The sequence below is a fragment of the Eublepharis macularius genome, chromosome 7 (genome assembly GCF_028583425.1).
Source record: "Eublepharis macularius isolate TG4126 chromosome 7, MPM_Emac_v1.0, whole genome shotgun sequence".
NCBI lineage: Eukaryota > Metazoa > Chordata > Lepidosauria > Squamata > Eublepharidae > Eublepharis > Eublepharis macularius.
Genome location: NC_072796.1, coordinates 82,700,867 through 82,717,954, shown reverse-complemented (window position 1 = coordinate 82,717,954; position 17,088 = coordinate 82,700,867). Strand labels below are relative to the sequence as shown.

Below are 17,088 nucleotides of genomic sequence, written 5' to 3'. Positions count from 1 at the left end.
GGGCCTGTGTGCATGGGCTTTTATAAGCATACACCACATTCAAATGTTATGCTCATATACGGATTGCTGTCTTCAGAGGTGGATCAGTGATGTTAGGCAGGTAGAGAGGAAAAGCACATTCCTTTCCCCCTACCATGCATAGCAGAGAGATTGGGGGAGAGCTTTAGCATTACTGAGTCATAACCAGCTTAGCAGCTGGATAATGTGGCAAAACTAGATTTTATTTCAGGAGAGAGAAATTTAAAAAGTGCTTCATCTGGAAATTCCAGAATATGAGGCCACCTAGAGCTCTGCTTGGGACTTAGAGTCAAAATGAAGCTTGAGGGAATGATGCGTGAGTTGTCTTGTAAAGATATTCCATCAATAATAATGCTACACAGCTCTGGCAAAGGCTAGACAAAAGCATGGGCCCTAGATGTAATGCTGGTATGTAAACAAGTGTTGGTGTTAAAGCAACATAGTTATTACTCCACATTTAGTGATGTGGCTAGATTTGGTCATTCAGATGTAGCTGTGGTCTTGTCCATTTTGTCTCTCTTCAGGAAATACCTGACTAGAGTCCTGAGCTGTCAGCAACATTTGCCAGTATACTATAGTAAGTGTTATTTGTTCAGTGCTAGGCACTAGGAGAGAGTTACCGGTTCCTGAGAGAAGGGTGTAGGAGAGGTAAGCTGTCACAGGTTATGTATAGTGCCAACCTTGTCAGGCTGGCAGGTATCACAGCAGTAAAGATTAGTTATTGCAAAAGTGGGATTGGGAAGTGTCGTCATGGAAACATACTTTATTTTCTGCAGTGGTCTGAATTGCATGAGTTTGACCTCTTGAAACAATGTTGAAACATACACAAGGAGGAAGATGGCCAGTAGTCGCAAATGATTTTGTGAAAAATAGCAATAACCACTGAATCCAGATAAGCTTTGCCTGCTGCTCATCCCCAGTAGAATCACCAGGAAGGGTTAACTTTGAATTTGGACAAATGATACACAAACTCTTTGGGACCAGCTTCACTGAAGTTAAATATATTTGTTGGTAATGGCACACTTTCTATACTGCTTCTTTTAAAACTGGAGAACCTGTTCTAAACTAATGCTTGAAATTCAGATAATTGTATTGTGAATGAAGTACCTTAATGGGTTTCTGGTAATTTCTTGATTATTTTCTGTCTTCTTCCTAGCTAAAAGAGCCTTGGTGTGAGATACTTCTAGCTAATTCGCAGCATAGCCATGGTTGGGAAACCTCATCACATTTTTTCTTAATATAACCCTATATCCAAAAGTCTGTCTCTGTCTCCCCCTTCCTCTGTCATAGTTAATATAGGATGCTATTCAAAGGGACACCTTTGTACTATCTTTTTAAAAATACGGACACACTTCTCCCCTGTGCTTTTCATAGATAGCTAATTCCCCATTCAGCTCTGAAAGAAAGTCTCACTACACATTTCCAAGAACGCATGCAGAACATCTGGTGGCTGGCTAAGGCAATGCACATTCAGAAATAAAAGGTAATAGTTGCAAGCGCACTTTTAAAGCCTGTACATTTAAAGCTAAAGGCCTCAACAAACAGGATATGACGAATGGAGAAAAGTGAAAGAACACGTGCTTACTAAAGCTCTGAAACAGCAATAAAACAATACCATGGGGGATTATACATAACGTGAGTCAGTTTAGGGATCTCATGGCACCTGTGGTTTATAAACAGCTTTAGCAACGAGTATTTCAAAACATAGTTCACAGTTTTAAGAAGATCTGTGCTGATTTTAAAAACTAGATTCTATATCATTTGAATGTTGCCTTTTGTATATGATATCTATTTGGAAAGAAAATATTTACACTAACTTCTATGGCTGAGTTGTTAGATTACTTCCTGTTATATAGTAGCCCTAAATCATAGAGATACTCTTAGTACATTTTGTACAAATCTTTCTCACTTTTTTTTTGCAGAAAGACTGTAAAACAAATTGCATCTAAGGCTGCCATCCTGTACCTGTTTATGCACTCTAGTCCTACCAAAATCAGTGGTATTAAAGCACATAGGACTGGCTGCAGGACTGCAACTAAAGTCTAGCACTTAGCTTTGGGGCTATAAATATATACACTCAGGAGTATATTCATCAAGTGTTAAATGCGTCATTTAGCTTTTAAAATTTCCTCTGTGGAAAAACAATGTACAGTGTATAGGAAAGTGTTCTAAATTTTCAAACTATTCAGAAATCAAACTACTATAAACATCATTAATATTGTCATTGTAAACTGAACATGTTCAACGTTATGTGCAAAGGGCTTGAGTATTTTGTTAATACTGCTGTTAATTGTAACAGCAATCTTTCTTTTTGTCAGCCTGTGTTCTTCACCAGTAATGAGCCATGTTACATAAGATGTCGCTGCTGTAAGTTAGCTTTAAATAAAATGTCTTATTTTCTTCAAAACAAACACCTACAAACTACAACTTGTAGAACAAAAGTAATGTGCTACAGTCTTCAAAATGGGTTGGTTGATCTTATGTCAGAGGTGCTGCACTTGTTGTTGCGCTTCTTCTGTGAAGTTGGCAGGCACTCTCTTTCTGCCATCAGGTGGAGTTCAACTCTCCTCTTTGTCAGTTCTTATGTAGCTTTCATTGTCTATTTGACTGCAGCTTGCCTGTTGAGAAACAGTTAGAAGAATTTTGATGGCACCTGCTGTGGTAATAGGCATTACAGCATGGATGGAATTTCTGTACACAAGGGCTTCCCCGGTGACTTATTTTTGTTTTTAAAATTTATTTATTCATAGTCCGCCTTTCTCACTGAGACCCAAAATGGATTACACAGTGCAAGTGAAATACAATATAATCAACAACTAGGACATTCACAGAGCAAAATACAATAATAAACAACAGGATATTCAGTGAGGAGCTACAATATGGTACAGTAGCAGCAAATCTTTCTGATACAAAGCATAACTAGTTAATATGGTATGTTTAGCAATGTGGAAACTCCCTAGTAGGAGCTTATCTACACCAGCAGATAGTACCTAGTGGCATAGTCTATAGTCTCTGTCCCTACCAAAGCATCTCTCTGAGCTATTTCTTATGACATAACCCTATAATTTGGTAGAAAGCCCTCCTGAATAATTGAGTTTTACACAGTTAGTGGAAAGCCAAGAGGGTGATAAGCTTTCCTGAACTCCTTAGGCAAGCCATTCCACAAAGAAAGCACGTTCAGTGGGAAGGGAATACAACTCTGTGTATGAATCTCTTTTGAGTATGTAGAACTATCCCCTCTATAGAAATTGCTATGCATATGGAAGCTTAGTGAGTACATCAGAGCTTCTATGAGATAACTGCATCATTCTCTAAGCATAAAACATTCCTGTTTATATACTCCAGAGAAGGAGACAGCACATATATTCCACATAAGAACATGGGGCAGCACATAATACTTCTCTATTTGTTTACAGACAGGAAGATGAGCAATTCAGAGCAATATGAACATTATACAATGAAATACAGTGAGTCATAATGAATAATTCCCAGTGATTTTCAATGAGACTGATGTATTCCTGACTTTACCTGGATTAGGGATGTTCAGTAGAACTCTGGGCTATCAAAGCTAATTTTAAGCTTCTAGAATGGCAAAACATTTGTTGTGGATTTAAAACCACAAAGAGAGATTCAGCCATTTTTTGGAATAATCACCAGCTTTCCCAAAGAATATGAAGCAACTGAGTGACTTCAGAATGCTAGAATTCATTCTTAACTGTAAAAGATTTCTTCTATAATGCAGAACAATTAAAAAATGGGGTTTAATGTAAGAGTAACAAGATCTGCTACAAACCATCTCAGTCTGTATCTCTTTGCTTTTGCTGGTTTCTTAAACAACTTTTAATAGTTTTTAACAGTAGAGCAGTTTAAAGAAAAATCTATCTGGGCCAAAAAAAATCTTACAACAGTACTGACAAATATTGTTTTGAAAGTATACCAAGATGTAGTTGGCATATCACACTTCTTAACAGAGCAATGGCAAGTTAGATTGTATCCAGATGGCAAGTTTCTAAATTTAAATCAACTAAACCTAAATGAAAGCAATGGTTCTGGGCAGGGTTCCATATCATTCCTACCATGAAGGCTATTATGATAAATAACTGGGGAACATGCAAGGATTTGTGTGTGTGTGTGTGTGGGGGGGAGCTTCTCATTTCCCCTCCCTATTTCCTGTGGGGGGGGCTCTCATTTTCCCCTCCCTATTTCCTGTGGGGGGGCTCTCATTTTCCCCTCCCTCCCTATTTCCCATTTCCCTTCCCCCAAAAGCTCCTACTGCCTCTCTCCTTTTCCTAGTCCAATAGTACCTTAAAGACTAACTAGATTTCCATGATATGAGCTTTTGAAAGTGAAAGCAAAATCTAGTTGGTCTTTAAGCTGCTATTGGACCCAGATCTTGCTCTATGACTGCAGACCAACATAGCTACCTACCTGAAACTATTCTTTTTCTGCTTCCTTCTTCTCGCTCAACCAGCCAGCCTACCATTATCACCTTCCTTGGCGCTCCCCATGGCAGCCTCTGCCTGGGAAAACTATGGCCCAGTTGCACGGTGCTAGCTGTGGGGCTGGGCCAAGTTGGGTGATGCTAGACACTGGGTCCAACTGCACAGTGGGAGACCTGCAAGGACATCTGGGAGGGGACCTCACTTTCCCGTTCCCTCACTCTCCATACTATTTCCTCCTCCCTTGGCAACCCACATACCCTCCCCCTTTCCCTGCTTCCTTCTCTCCATTTCACTCATCCACTGATTAACGTACCTTTTCTTTGCCTCCCATCTTCATCTATGTTTATTACTTATTTACTTCATTTATATCCTGCCTTTCTCCATAATGAGTCCCCAAAGCAGCTTGCATCATTCTCCTCCACTCTATTTTATCCTCACAACAACCATGTGAGGTAGGTTAGACTAAGGTTGTGTGTAACTGGCACCAAATTCCATGGCAGTGTAGTGATTGAAACCTGGGTCTCCCAGATCCTAGTCGGAAACTCTAACTAAATCACCACACTGGCCTTTGTGGGATGGCTGCTGTCAAACAGCAGCAAGCAGCCAGTTCTGGGTAAGTCACGCAAGTTGTGTGGCATCAAGTTGCCTGGTGCTTGCTGCCTGGCCCTGATGAGTCCTCCCCTCGACAACCAAAACAGCCCTGAAAAAGGCTCTGCCCCCTCTTTTTACTAACAAACCAAGAGTTGAAAGCTGGTAATACTGTTGTGGCTGTCTAGCGACCTCACAGTGGTCGCTAAGTTTCTTAAAGCTGCAGGCACTGCTTCTATTATTTTGTTTGTTTGTTTTAAAAAATACCGGTGCATTTTTTAAAGCTTTTCTGCAAACCACAGGTTTTCTCTTTGTAGAAAGAACTGTCTTGTCTGTTCATGGCTCTAGTCTCTGAATTTAAGTATCCACAGATTTGGCCATGTTGAGAATTATATACATTGACATACATTAACTATATATTGATATCCTTTAGATGCATTTTTATACGCGCCCACCAGACTAGCCACTTGACAAAAGAAATACCCAGTTTCCATATTGTTTAAAGGTACCTGACCTATCATTCCAAGGGCTACTTAACAGTCACAGGCTCTTAGCAATTATGGTAATATGTCAAAAGAATTATCTACACTATATAACCATTTTGAGCTAAACAGTTCTTTGTAGGTATATGAAGGCATGCTAGTTTCTATAGTGAGACACCCAAACAGCATAAAAAATAATAGTCAGCACCATGCTCTTTGACTTCTCATAACTAATGGATGATGCATGTAGTTGCAGTTCTTAAGTAAACTAGGGCAGAGGTTCACCATGAAAATGAGTGAATGTCTAGGTTAGAAGAAGAGCTTAACTACTCTTTTATTATCTTACAAACACACAGCTGAACCTCACAGCCTTACGAAAGTTAGGCTGTGAGGTTGCAAACAGAGACCTGCTTGATTTTAGTTCTGTGCCTAGATTCTTACAGGCCTTCTTATCAATATTAAATGAAGTCCACCTTGGAAGCAAATATTTTTGTGCAATAATGCTATGAAAAGAGACAGAGGGCAGCTTTATTATTGCTGTATGGGTATACTGTATGTGGGGTTGGTTTTGATCGGGAAACTTCATATAGTTTAGAAAGAAGCAATCAAAGTGTTGACTGGGACTCACTGCAGTGAGCATATAACACTTATTTTGTACAAACTACCTAGTTTGTTTCCAGGGTCAATACAAATTGCTGGTTTTTACATTTAAAGTTCTAAGTAGTTTGGGCAAAACTTCCATCTACAATAGTTCCCCATTTGCTTCTGGGCTCAATTCAAAGTGCTAGTGTTAACTTTTAAAGCCCTATGTGGCTTGGGGCCAGCCTACTTTAAGGTCTGCCATATGAACCTATCTACCCACTCACGACATCTTTAGAGGCCATGCTTTGGGTGCTCCCGCCTGCTGAGGCTAGACAGGCAGCAATCAGTGTGGTATAAATCCCTACTCTGCCATGGAAGCTTGCTGGGTGACCTTGGGCCAGTCACACCTCTCAGTCTAACATACATCACAGGGGTGTTATTATGAGGATAAAATGGAGGACAGCAGAATGATGTAAGCTTCTTTGGATACCGATTGCAAAGAAAAGCAGGTTGTGAATTAACTAAAATAAAAATAAAAAGTCCAAGAAAATGTCTTTGCAGTTGTGGTGACAAAACTTTGGAACCCCCTTCCCAGGGAAATTTGTCTATATTCCCCTATTGGTGTCTTCTGCCAGCAGGTGAAGATTTTTTTGTTTGGTTTGGTATACACCCAATAACTGTTATTGGCTCTCCTTAGTTATCTTATGTGTGTTTTGTGTTTTTATTTAATTGTTTAAATATTATATATACTATTCTAAATGCTGTTTTAATGTTGCAATATTTTAACGGCCATTTTGGGGACCCTATCAGAGATTAAAGGTGGCATAGAAATGTTTTAACTAAAAAAAATGTGCGAAGGATTGCCCTCATCTGTATGTATCTGCCTGCACAGTGGGATTGCCCAAGGAAGCCCATCTGCATGAGACAAGAATGATAGAGACGCGGCTGCTGGGTGGGGACCTGCACAAGAGCAATTGCTGAAGCTATCCCTGAACGTTGGAACTCCTTCCCCATGAATTTGGCTTAGCTCTTTTACTACAGGCATCCTAATGCTTATTTCAAAGAACATTTCAAAATTAGATTTTTATTGTGTTTTAAATGCTGTACTTAAATATTTTATCATGTTAATATTTTACATCTTTAATAACTATGATATCATCTTTGTCTTTGTGGGTAGCTTTGAACATTTTAAAAATGGAAATTAATAATAAAGATGGATGGGATTACTGTTTCTGTTCTAGGCCCATTAACTTGCTTGTTTTCATCATGTTTAACCAATATCAAGTCGTAAGTGCTTTAAAAAGTGGTATATTAATAAAAACAACATAATTGTAGAGGCTACCATTATGAGACACATGTGACTGCCATTTGCCAAAGTTTCATTTATATAATTCTAGAAGTACCAATTGGCAGTATGAAGGGACCTTGAGGGGCAGCTATTCCCCAGCTGCCAACCTTCTCGCTCTCTGCTTCTTTCTGCTTCCTCCTTCTACTTGAAATATCTCAGAGGAAGGGAATGATGGGATTGTGAACACAAGAGTGAGAGCCTTCTTTTTGCTGGTCTCAGTTTAGAGAAGTACATCAGCAGAACTTCCTCCTACCCCAGCAAGAAGGTAGCAGGACAGACAGACAAATTGTAGCTTTCATTTTGCTGATGCATTACCCCTGTCTTAGGCAGCAGAGTTCAGACATCTGGATTTGCCAATAATCTATGCTGAGGAAGTACTGCTTGTCTTTCACATGCACACCTCCCCCCTTCTTGAGGTGGCCTTCTGGTACAGCCAGTAGTAGACCACACTCGTAGATGAATATATAATACTTACTTCAGAGGAGAGTGATACAAGGATGGGGTACTCATCCTTGCAAGCTAACCTGTGAATAAAAAAGAAGGAAAAACAGAACATGTGAACAGTCAAACTAGCATTCTTGTAGTAGTACACAAGACAGGTGAAAGAGTACATGCAATAATATTGTATGAGAAATAAGACTGTTTGCATGCAAGAATAGCTGAGAATTGGCATGAGAGCCCCCACTCTCCTAGCTTTCTGCAAATGATACACAACCAAATTATTCAAAAAGGCTTTTGTATTGTATGGAGGGGCTCTCAGATGCTTTACTAATGAGTTAAGGACCATAGACTTCACCACTATGTTGCCTTACGTACTACCTGTTGTCTTAAATATGTGCTCCTATGAGCTTCTTGTGGTTTGTGTGGTCTAATGGCAGCCCTAGAATTGCTTATGTTCTGTTTCAACATTTCTTCAACTTTGTATTAGATTCTTACTAATGTTATGTCTTTGTAAAATTGTGTTTATTTACCCTATGGCATTATTTATGGAAATGTCCTTGAAACTGATTGTACTAATGTCACACTGTTTAATCTGCCTTGAATCTCAGTGGACAATAAATGAAACAAACAAACAAACAAATAAATAAAAATAGATTTATTTATTTATTTATTTATTTGATTTATATTCTGCCCTCCCCACACCAGCAGGCTCATGGCGGTATATAGATAAATTTATTTATTTATTTATCTATATCTAAATTTATCTATATAGATAAATTTAGTTATTGATCTATTCCTTTCTCCCCAAGGGGGGCTCAAAGTGGCTTACACTGTTCTCCTCTCCTCTATTTTATCCTCACAACAACCCTGTGAGGGATGTTAGATTAAGAGTGTGTGACTGACCCAAGATCACTCAGGAAGCTTCCATGGCAAGAGTGGGGATTTGAACCTAGGCTTCCCATAGCCTAGTCTGACATTCTAACCACTATGCTATGTTGGCTCTCTGTTCAACTGAATACAAATTCTCATTTCCTGCAAGTTCCAGAGCATTGGAGACTCTCTTGGAACTCCTGCTTGAGTATTGCGCTTTGTAGTACAACAGGAATGTAATTGCTTGGACAGGCAAGTTTTAGTCAAAGTCTGGACAGTCAGGTGTCTCAAATTACAGAAATAGAAAAAAAATGCCAGTACTACATAGTAACTACCTTATTTATCTGTTCCATGTGAATACTGTCTTTCTAGCTAGGTAGCTTATTATTTTGTTTTTTAATACTTCAATAAGTTATAAACTGCAAAGATGTGGTGGTCCCTTCAGAAACTCATTGTATGAGCTTCCTGTCTGGGCTTCTCTCTTTCCTTTTCCACTGCATTTTATTAATTCCTGGAAAGATGTAGGAGGTGTTCCCTCTCAGCTGAACTATTTCAGGCTGCTAATGGTCCCCTGCCTGGGCTGATCTTATTCTGCCTATTTAGCCACAATAAATCTTATTTAAGGAGCCTTTCTTATACAGAGTAAAGTATAAATTGCATTCTCATATTGTTATAAGCTTTGATCCAAGGTAATTTGTAGAGAGTCTTGTATGTGGAATAACCTTAGATGTTTTCCCACAATCACTGAAAACTAGTACTATGCATAACTATTTGGAGGTCAGCCCCACTGCTGTGAACAGGGCTGTACTCTCAGTTAACTGCACAGTACATCTCAATAACAGGATTGCTACTATGCTTGTACAACTCCAAATTATGTAGTGAATTTATGTAGTGATGTTACCTCATCATACCCATACCCATACCCATGTGTACATGTGTATGTACCATCAAGTCACAATTGACTTATGATGACCCCAGCAAAGGACTGTCAAGGCAAGTAAGAAGTCAGTGCCTTCCTCTGCAGAGTTGTCCTTGATGGTCACCTATCCAAATACTGACCCTTTTTGCTTCCAAGATCCTACGAGATTTGGCTATACCATGCCACCTTCCCTCCCGATCCATACCCATATGTCAGTGTAAATGTAATCTTTACTATGATAGCAAAAAGGGGGGGAAAGTGGATTTGGGGTACAATGGGTAGGATGCAGATGCTCCTCTAATGGAACGAGTAAGCATGCCTCACAAAACAAGCAATTTTGAAGACTACATAGATCAAGTTCAGTAGATCTCAGAAGTTTAGATCAAGTTTAGTCCGATCAGGTTTAGTTAGATTGTAGAAGCAACCTTCTCCTTCTCTAGCACTATCTCTCAGCTGAGCACAAGTAGTTGAATCCTTATTGAGACTCTTTGAGTTAAGAGTATTATTGTTTGAGGAGTTAGAAGGCTGTTTGTCATTGGTTTCCTTCAGTGTGGATTCGACATCAGCCATCTCTGCCAGCGGGGAGAAAGGATTTGACACCGGGATGGAAAACATATCCTTTGTTTTCTTAGGGAAAAATTCCCTAATTTTCGTTTGCTTGATACGAGGGAGACACGCCACTTCCTCATCTTCAGATTCTTCAGATTCTCTGGGGCGTTTCCCAACCCCTCTCCCCTTGCCAGTAAAGCTGTCTGATTGCTGAGTCATCCCTCTCTTCACATAACAGCCTCAAAGCTCCAAGGTCAGAGAGTATCTCCAAAAACAGCAAAAGTTATCTATCTAATTAGTAGAGCACTTGTTTCAAGGAAAGTAGAGTGTTAATGAGTTACTGGCATGCTTTTATATTTTATATTTCCATTCCGTCTGTGAAGAGCCGTATCAATGAAACACCTGTGAGATAGCCCGGTTCAGCTTTATAGTTTCTAAAAAGCAGTTGCAGATTAAAAATTAAGAGCTGAGTACTCTAAATCACTCTGTGAGGATCTTAAAGCTTCAGCAAAAAAAAAAAATTCTACGTTCATTAAAACAGTCTTTAAAAGGTAAAACAGTCTTTAAAATCAGAGAGCTCACGCTGACCGTGTGTGCCGTTCCCCTCTCTCCTCACACTCAGATTGTAGAAGCTAAGCAGGCTTGGTTCTTGGATGCGTGACCACTAAGGAAAACTCTGCAGAGGAAGGCACAGGAAAACCACCTCTGCTTCTCACTTGCCTTGAAAGCCCCTTGTCAGGGTCACCATAAATCGTCTGCAACTTGACAGTGCGCGCGCGCACACACACACACACAGACCAAGCTCCTCAGTCATCTAAGTAGATGTAGATACCTTTTTCCCTGGAGAGATGGAATGGAGCGAGATAAACCCCCATGTTTTCTGTGAGGCTTGGCTCAGGTGTTGTAGAACTTCAAGGTCTAGATTGCCAAGGAATGCTACTCCCATTCCATGGACAACTGATTGGTGTGAACAGAAGGACAGCAGAATAAGCTGCTATGCTACTCTTGAGAGCAAAGTATCAGAGAAGTTTTATACCATTAAAAATGAAGAGTTCACCAAGGGCACTCCAAGCTTGTAAACTCTGCAGGCTAGTGATAGAGCTGTTAGGAAAAGACCTTTGAGGACCTTTAAGGAGGCAGCGTCCAGAAGCTCAAAAGGAAAGATGAGCATGCAGTCTCAGAACTGCACTGGAATGCGATGAAGGAAACTGGCAAACTGGTTACAGTGAAACTGGGGAAGAAGCTGGGAGGTACTTCTTAATCAGAGGATGGGAGAGAAGGACCTGCTCTCTTGCCCCTATCAATAATGCTTCAAACAGCTGGAACATCTTCTCTGACTATCCTATAGACCACACTACAAGTCTTCCTAAAGGAACAACAAGTATCATATATTGTGACTCCACTGGTGTCTTCTTCAGATGTCTGAAAACATTTCTTATGGAATGTTCACCACATTCAACTGCTTCGATTATCCAGATGCCCAGGAAGCAATTGATAGTCTGGAGATTCTGCTGTGCTTCCCTTAATCATTTGACTAAGGGGAACAGTCATAACTCATCATTATGAATTTGAGAATATTCTGGAAGATAACTATCTCATCATTTCCAAAATCCGTCTGGTTGATGTGGGCTCTTTCCAGTTATGAGGAAATACAAAATTGCCCTCCACAAGAACAGAAAGGTATGGGGAAGGATATGCAGAAGAAAAGTAGGGTTTCTTTCCAGCACATTGTATCCATAGTTGCTTTTTGACTTGGATAAAGCATTGTTGTAAACAGAAAAACAAGAGCTGCACCAGTCACCCAGACAAAAGAAGGGAAATGTGTCGCCTTCTTTCATCTTGGACTAATCATGCCATTTGTGTTTGCTAATTCTTTTCTACCATACACCACTGAGTTGTCTGCTTTGTTAGATCTTCCCAAGCCACTAAAAATAGCCTTAAGGGGATCTCAGTCATCACTGCCTTTTTAGCTGAATATTGGAAATGCTCTGTGCTGTCAAAATTGGGGAGGGAAATCCCTTTCTTCTGACCATTCACCTTCCTTTGACTTGATCCCTTGGAATCCACAGAGAAATAGCTGAAAGTCTGCATCTCACCCACAATTTAGCTATGGGAGAACCAGCAAAGATGAGGGGTCTGGCTGTAAGTTTTCTGTCCGGGGGTCCTGGTGCTCACTGCTTTTGGTATGGGTTGCTGTCCTCTTAACCACTGTGCTGGTAGGACTACCATAGGCTTCACCTGAAAACCTGCTTTCTGTCTTTTGTGGTAGATAGTAGTAATCATGACATCATAATAGTAAGTGAGATCATAAGACTGTGCCAGTAATACATTTTGATTTGATGGCTGACATTGTTGCTATGGTACCTTCCCCTTATGCTATTATTGATTTTGACACTATTGGAAGAATATAGGATTAAATTAGTTATATTGGTGTAAGCTTTGGTGTAGTGGCAGCCATTTCAAATGTACCATGTTTTTTTGTTTTGTTTTTTTACATGGTGCTAAGTTCAACTTTTGGCTTTCAATAAAGATAATATTTCCTTAAGAGACAATGGCTGTTTTCACATGTCTTACTTGCCACTGGAACAATGAGGAAAACACCTGGAAAACAGCATCTTCTTACGCGAAATTGCACCAGCAAGACACTGTTTTTGTGCAAAATTGTGTCTTCCTGGTGCGATTTCGTGCAAGAAGATGCTGTCTTCCGGGTGTTTTGCACGATGTTCCAGCGGCAGGTAAGACGTGAAAACAGCCAATATATGAATTGTTGTCCCACCAAAAAAAAATACAAAGCTTGTTCATACATGTGTGTGTATATCTTAGCTTTTATACATATAACAATTTTTCACTACTTGAATACTTGGAGATGAAGAGTGTCACCAAGTCATAGCTGACTTATGGCAACCCCTGGTGGGATTTTCACAGCCAGAGACTAACAGAAGTGGTTTGCCATTGCCTCTGCAACCCTGGTCTTCGCTGGGGGTTTCCCATCCAATTACTAACCAAGGCCAACCCTATTTAGCAGCCAAGATCCTATGAGATCAGGCTTGCGTAGGCTATCCTGGTCAGGGCACTTGAAGACTTAAATTTGATGATTCTCAGGGCCAAGCTACACATGACGAATGACACTTGAACAGCAAGTGTATTTCTTCCTGTTCACTTGCCCTCCACTCAATCCACTTGCCGTTCAAGTGTCATTCGTCATGTGTAGCTTGGCCCTCAGTCAAATGTGTGAGCTCTCTATTGAATGTGCGAGTGCTCTATTAAGCAGCACTACATTTGGGTAGATACTGGGTAATATGAAAGTTCTGCCTTTGGTGATTATGTGAATATCTCATTCACATTGTATGGCATAACTTCATAGTTAATGTGATGAACATGCCCATTCATATTCATACTGTCACCTAATATGGGGTGAAAATCCACATGGATGGTATAGAATGATAGCAGTTTTTGTGATACGCTAATGACTAGCCTTCAAAAGCTACTATCAGCTTTATGCAGATCTGTAAACAAGCACTTTTCAGAGCATTAATATCCAGAGAAATTTCTGAATTTCAACAAACTTCAGAATTGGACTTCTCCATCATGCCCAGAAGCATCACATTCTCTCCCCACATCCCTGCTTTGTGTTTTCGTTCTGAACATGTAGCCTGATGAAGAAGTATTAGGGAACTCAAATATTTGATCATTCTTTTGTGACATCTTGCTTGGTCCTAGTGAATGGTTTTACACTGCTAGTTTGTTCTGATGTGTTTCCTCTAATGGATCAACAAGGTTTCCTGCAAACTTTTACAGAAAAATAAGTGAATTTCATCATTGTTTGGAAACTGACATCTATATGATATAGTTCTGACACAAGAAGAAAATCTATCATAGTGTAGGTTCAATTTAACCTAGATAATTTTGCTATGATTTTACTTTATTACCTGATAAGCTTCATCCTGCAGCTTTTGTTTCAAATACTCCTCCATCTTGAGCTCATTCTCCAGCTGGCGTACAGAATCATTTTCATAGTTCTCATCATCTGCTCTGACATAGGGGTCTCCATCTTCTGTAACCCTAAACACAATTATTAATAAATAGCTCCCAGGAAGGTTTTTACTATCTCAATGAATGCTGAGGGGCAAGGTCATAACTATGCTTTTCTTTGTACTACAAATTATATACATAAAGAGACAAACACACTTCCCTTCAGAGATGCAGTTTTATGTTATTCCATCTTTTGTCACATTTCATCTTCCAAATGGCTATAATCCCCCCTTGCAATGCATGTTGTGGTCTAGCAACATGTTCTGTAAAATTAATTGGGAGAGTTCTTTTTGTGAATGCAGCCTCAGGCAAAGAATTCCATGCACTGTAAAAACCACCAGATCACAGAAAGAAATTCTAGCCTATCCCTCTTTAAGTGCTGGCAGATTGCTAAACACAGGAAGCATTTTTTTAAAAAAAATAGAGCATTAAAAAAATCCCCAACACCAGTAGTTTGAAGTGTATTGCTATCAGTCAGATCCCTCCTGCCACTGATGGGCAGTTTATAGATATGAAATCATAAAAACCCTTCCTTATATAGCATAGCTGCAAGGCCACTGCCTGGCCTGAAATAAAAAAAAATGGATGCCAGCCAGATAAAAGCCTGGAAAAATATTTTAGAAGGGAGTCACAGTGGTTGACTGACTAATGGCCCTCTCCATGCCCTGGAGAGAAGCATAACTTAGAACAATGAGGTTTCTCAAGAAACTCCTGACTAATCTCATCCACTCCCTGCCTCACTTCCCCCCACCCATTTACCCTGATTAAGCACCACTTAATGCTATTCACCAAACTTGGTAGCTTTTCCCATCCAGTACTCAAAAGATCATCAAGTACTACTTACACCTAAGTCCACCTCAGGTAGACCCATTAAGTCTCTCCCAACTCATTATCCACTTCCGGACAACTCATTAAGTCATTGTTTGGGAGGCAAAGATGCCAGCTTGCTCCAGGGAGCATTTTGCCTTATATCTGTACTTCCTAGCCACCACTGCGTGTGTCTTTGGATCTGAACACCCTCCTCCAAATCCTTTTGGGCCCCTTCTCTTCTCCACAAAATGATGGCTGTTTTGCTGCTGCCTCAACGGACCTCTATCCTTGAGACATAGGTGGAGAATCCCAGTTACCCCTCTCGCTTTGTCTCCTCTAAGCTAAGTTCCCCCAACTAATTAGGAGACTGCCTATTTGGGTAACAGTATAGTCCAGGAAGGACTCATGCATCTTGTTTGGTTCTGAGATGTACAACTGACAGCACAGGAAGTTTCTCAAGGAAAGACAAGTACTACTTTCCCTGGAAAACACAGTGAGTGGATAAATGCGTACTGCACAGCTTGTACTGGTCACTATCAAGCATATGAACCAGAAAGAAACAGGAGACAGCAAAGCCCTGGCCTACGGGGTATGAGAGTAATGAACCAGTATTCCTGATCTCCAGCAGTGGAGCCATCTGTAGAAAGTCTGGATATTTAATAATACCACACAAAGGTCAAGATTTTTTTTTAAAGTTTAATTTTTTTACCTTTTCTTTCAGCTGTAGACTTCCATGTGGTATTATTAACTGCTTTTGACAGTTCCCACCGTTTCAAAAAACAGTTTGTCATTTGGGCATTTGAGCTGCATTTGGACAGACAACTCTCAAAGCCCCCTTGGTCATATGTGATTAGTTGAGTGGCTCTTCATATTCCTGTCTAAGGGTTGGATCCCATGAAAGATTTCCACTGATGGAAGGGGCAATTTTCACTGATTCCCCTTCCTGCAGCAGATTTTGATCTCCCATATTCCCATAAGCAGCATTTGGAGGGGCATTTTAGGCTACAACAGGAGGGGAAGAGAAGAATGTTATACTCTGCTGGCAGAAATCCTTCTGTCAGCAAGATCCAAACCTATGTCAGTTCAAGTGACTCCTATTAGTGAGGGTCTCTCTAGATGTGCAGGTTTTTAAAGAGTTAGGTCTGGGCTCCCCAGACCCAACTCAGGTTCCCCACAGCCACACAGCAGCTGTGGGGAATGGCTGTTAAAAATAAAAGTGAGCCTAAATGTCCAGAATGCCACCGGGGAGGGGGGGGGGCCTCCTGTTTCCTCTCTCAGCTGATTCCCTATGTCAAAATAAGGAGGGTGGTATTTCCCTGGTTTTACTGCTCCACATGCACAGAATACTCCACATGGAGCTGCAAAAATAAATATCCCCCCACTTGCTATTTTAGAGAATGGCTTGAGGGGGGAGGGGGGAGCCCTTCCTTCCTCCCATAGTACTGTTCTGAGGCTGTCTGGGCTCTCTTTTACTCTTTAAAAGCCATTCCCCACAGTTGTTGTGTGGCTGCGGGAACCCGAGTAGGGTCTGGGGAAGTCAAACCCAACTCTTTAAAAACCTGCATGTCTAGAGAGATCTTCAGACTGTACTTATTCTATTCAATTTGTAAAGGCAAGATGAGCCCTAAGCAATTGCTCATATCTGCTATTCTATGCACTTTACATCTAAAATCATGATCAGACTTTGCTCTTTTATCTATAGTCCTCAGTAGAAGACACAGTCCCAAGGACTAAAATGTAAGTATATTTCTATAACATCAAATGGAAATTCTGTTTTAAGATTGGCAACTGCCAAATTAATTTATCTGTAAAGAACTATGCACTGAAAACAGAATCACAGAACCACAGAGTTGGAAGGGGCCGTACAGACCTTCTAGTCCAACCCCCTGCCCAATGCAGGATGAGCCTAAAGCATCCCTGACAAATATTCATCTAGCCTCTCCTTGAAAACTGCCAGTGAAGGGGAGATCACCACCTCCCTAGGCAGCTGCTTCCACCTTTGAACTA

The 17,088-nt window shown here is 40.4% G+C and overlaps 1 protein-coding gene across 6 annotated transcripts in view; it reads right to left on the bottom strand.

Annotated features, from left to right (window-relative positions):
• Positions 1-1,866: 1,866 nt before the first annotated feature.
• DTNA (dystrobrevin alpha) overlaps positions 1,867-17,088 on the bottom strand; it is a 236,753-nt gene continuing 221,531 nt past the window's right edge. For all 6 annotated transcript variants that reach the window (XM_054984554.1, XM_054984556.1, XM_054984555.1 and 3 more), the window contains 3 exons: positions 14,169-14,301; positions 7,936-7,984; positions 1,867-2,636 (listed from right to left, as the gene is read on the bottom strand). In XM_054984554.1, coding sequence (XP_054840529.1) covers positions 7,967-7,984; positions 14,169-14,301 — 151 coding nt within the window. In that variant the 3' untranslated portion in view covers positions 1,867-2,636; positions 7,936-7,966. The remainder of the gene's footprint in view (positions 2,637-7,935; positions 7,985-14,168; positions 14,302-17,088) is intronic.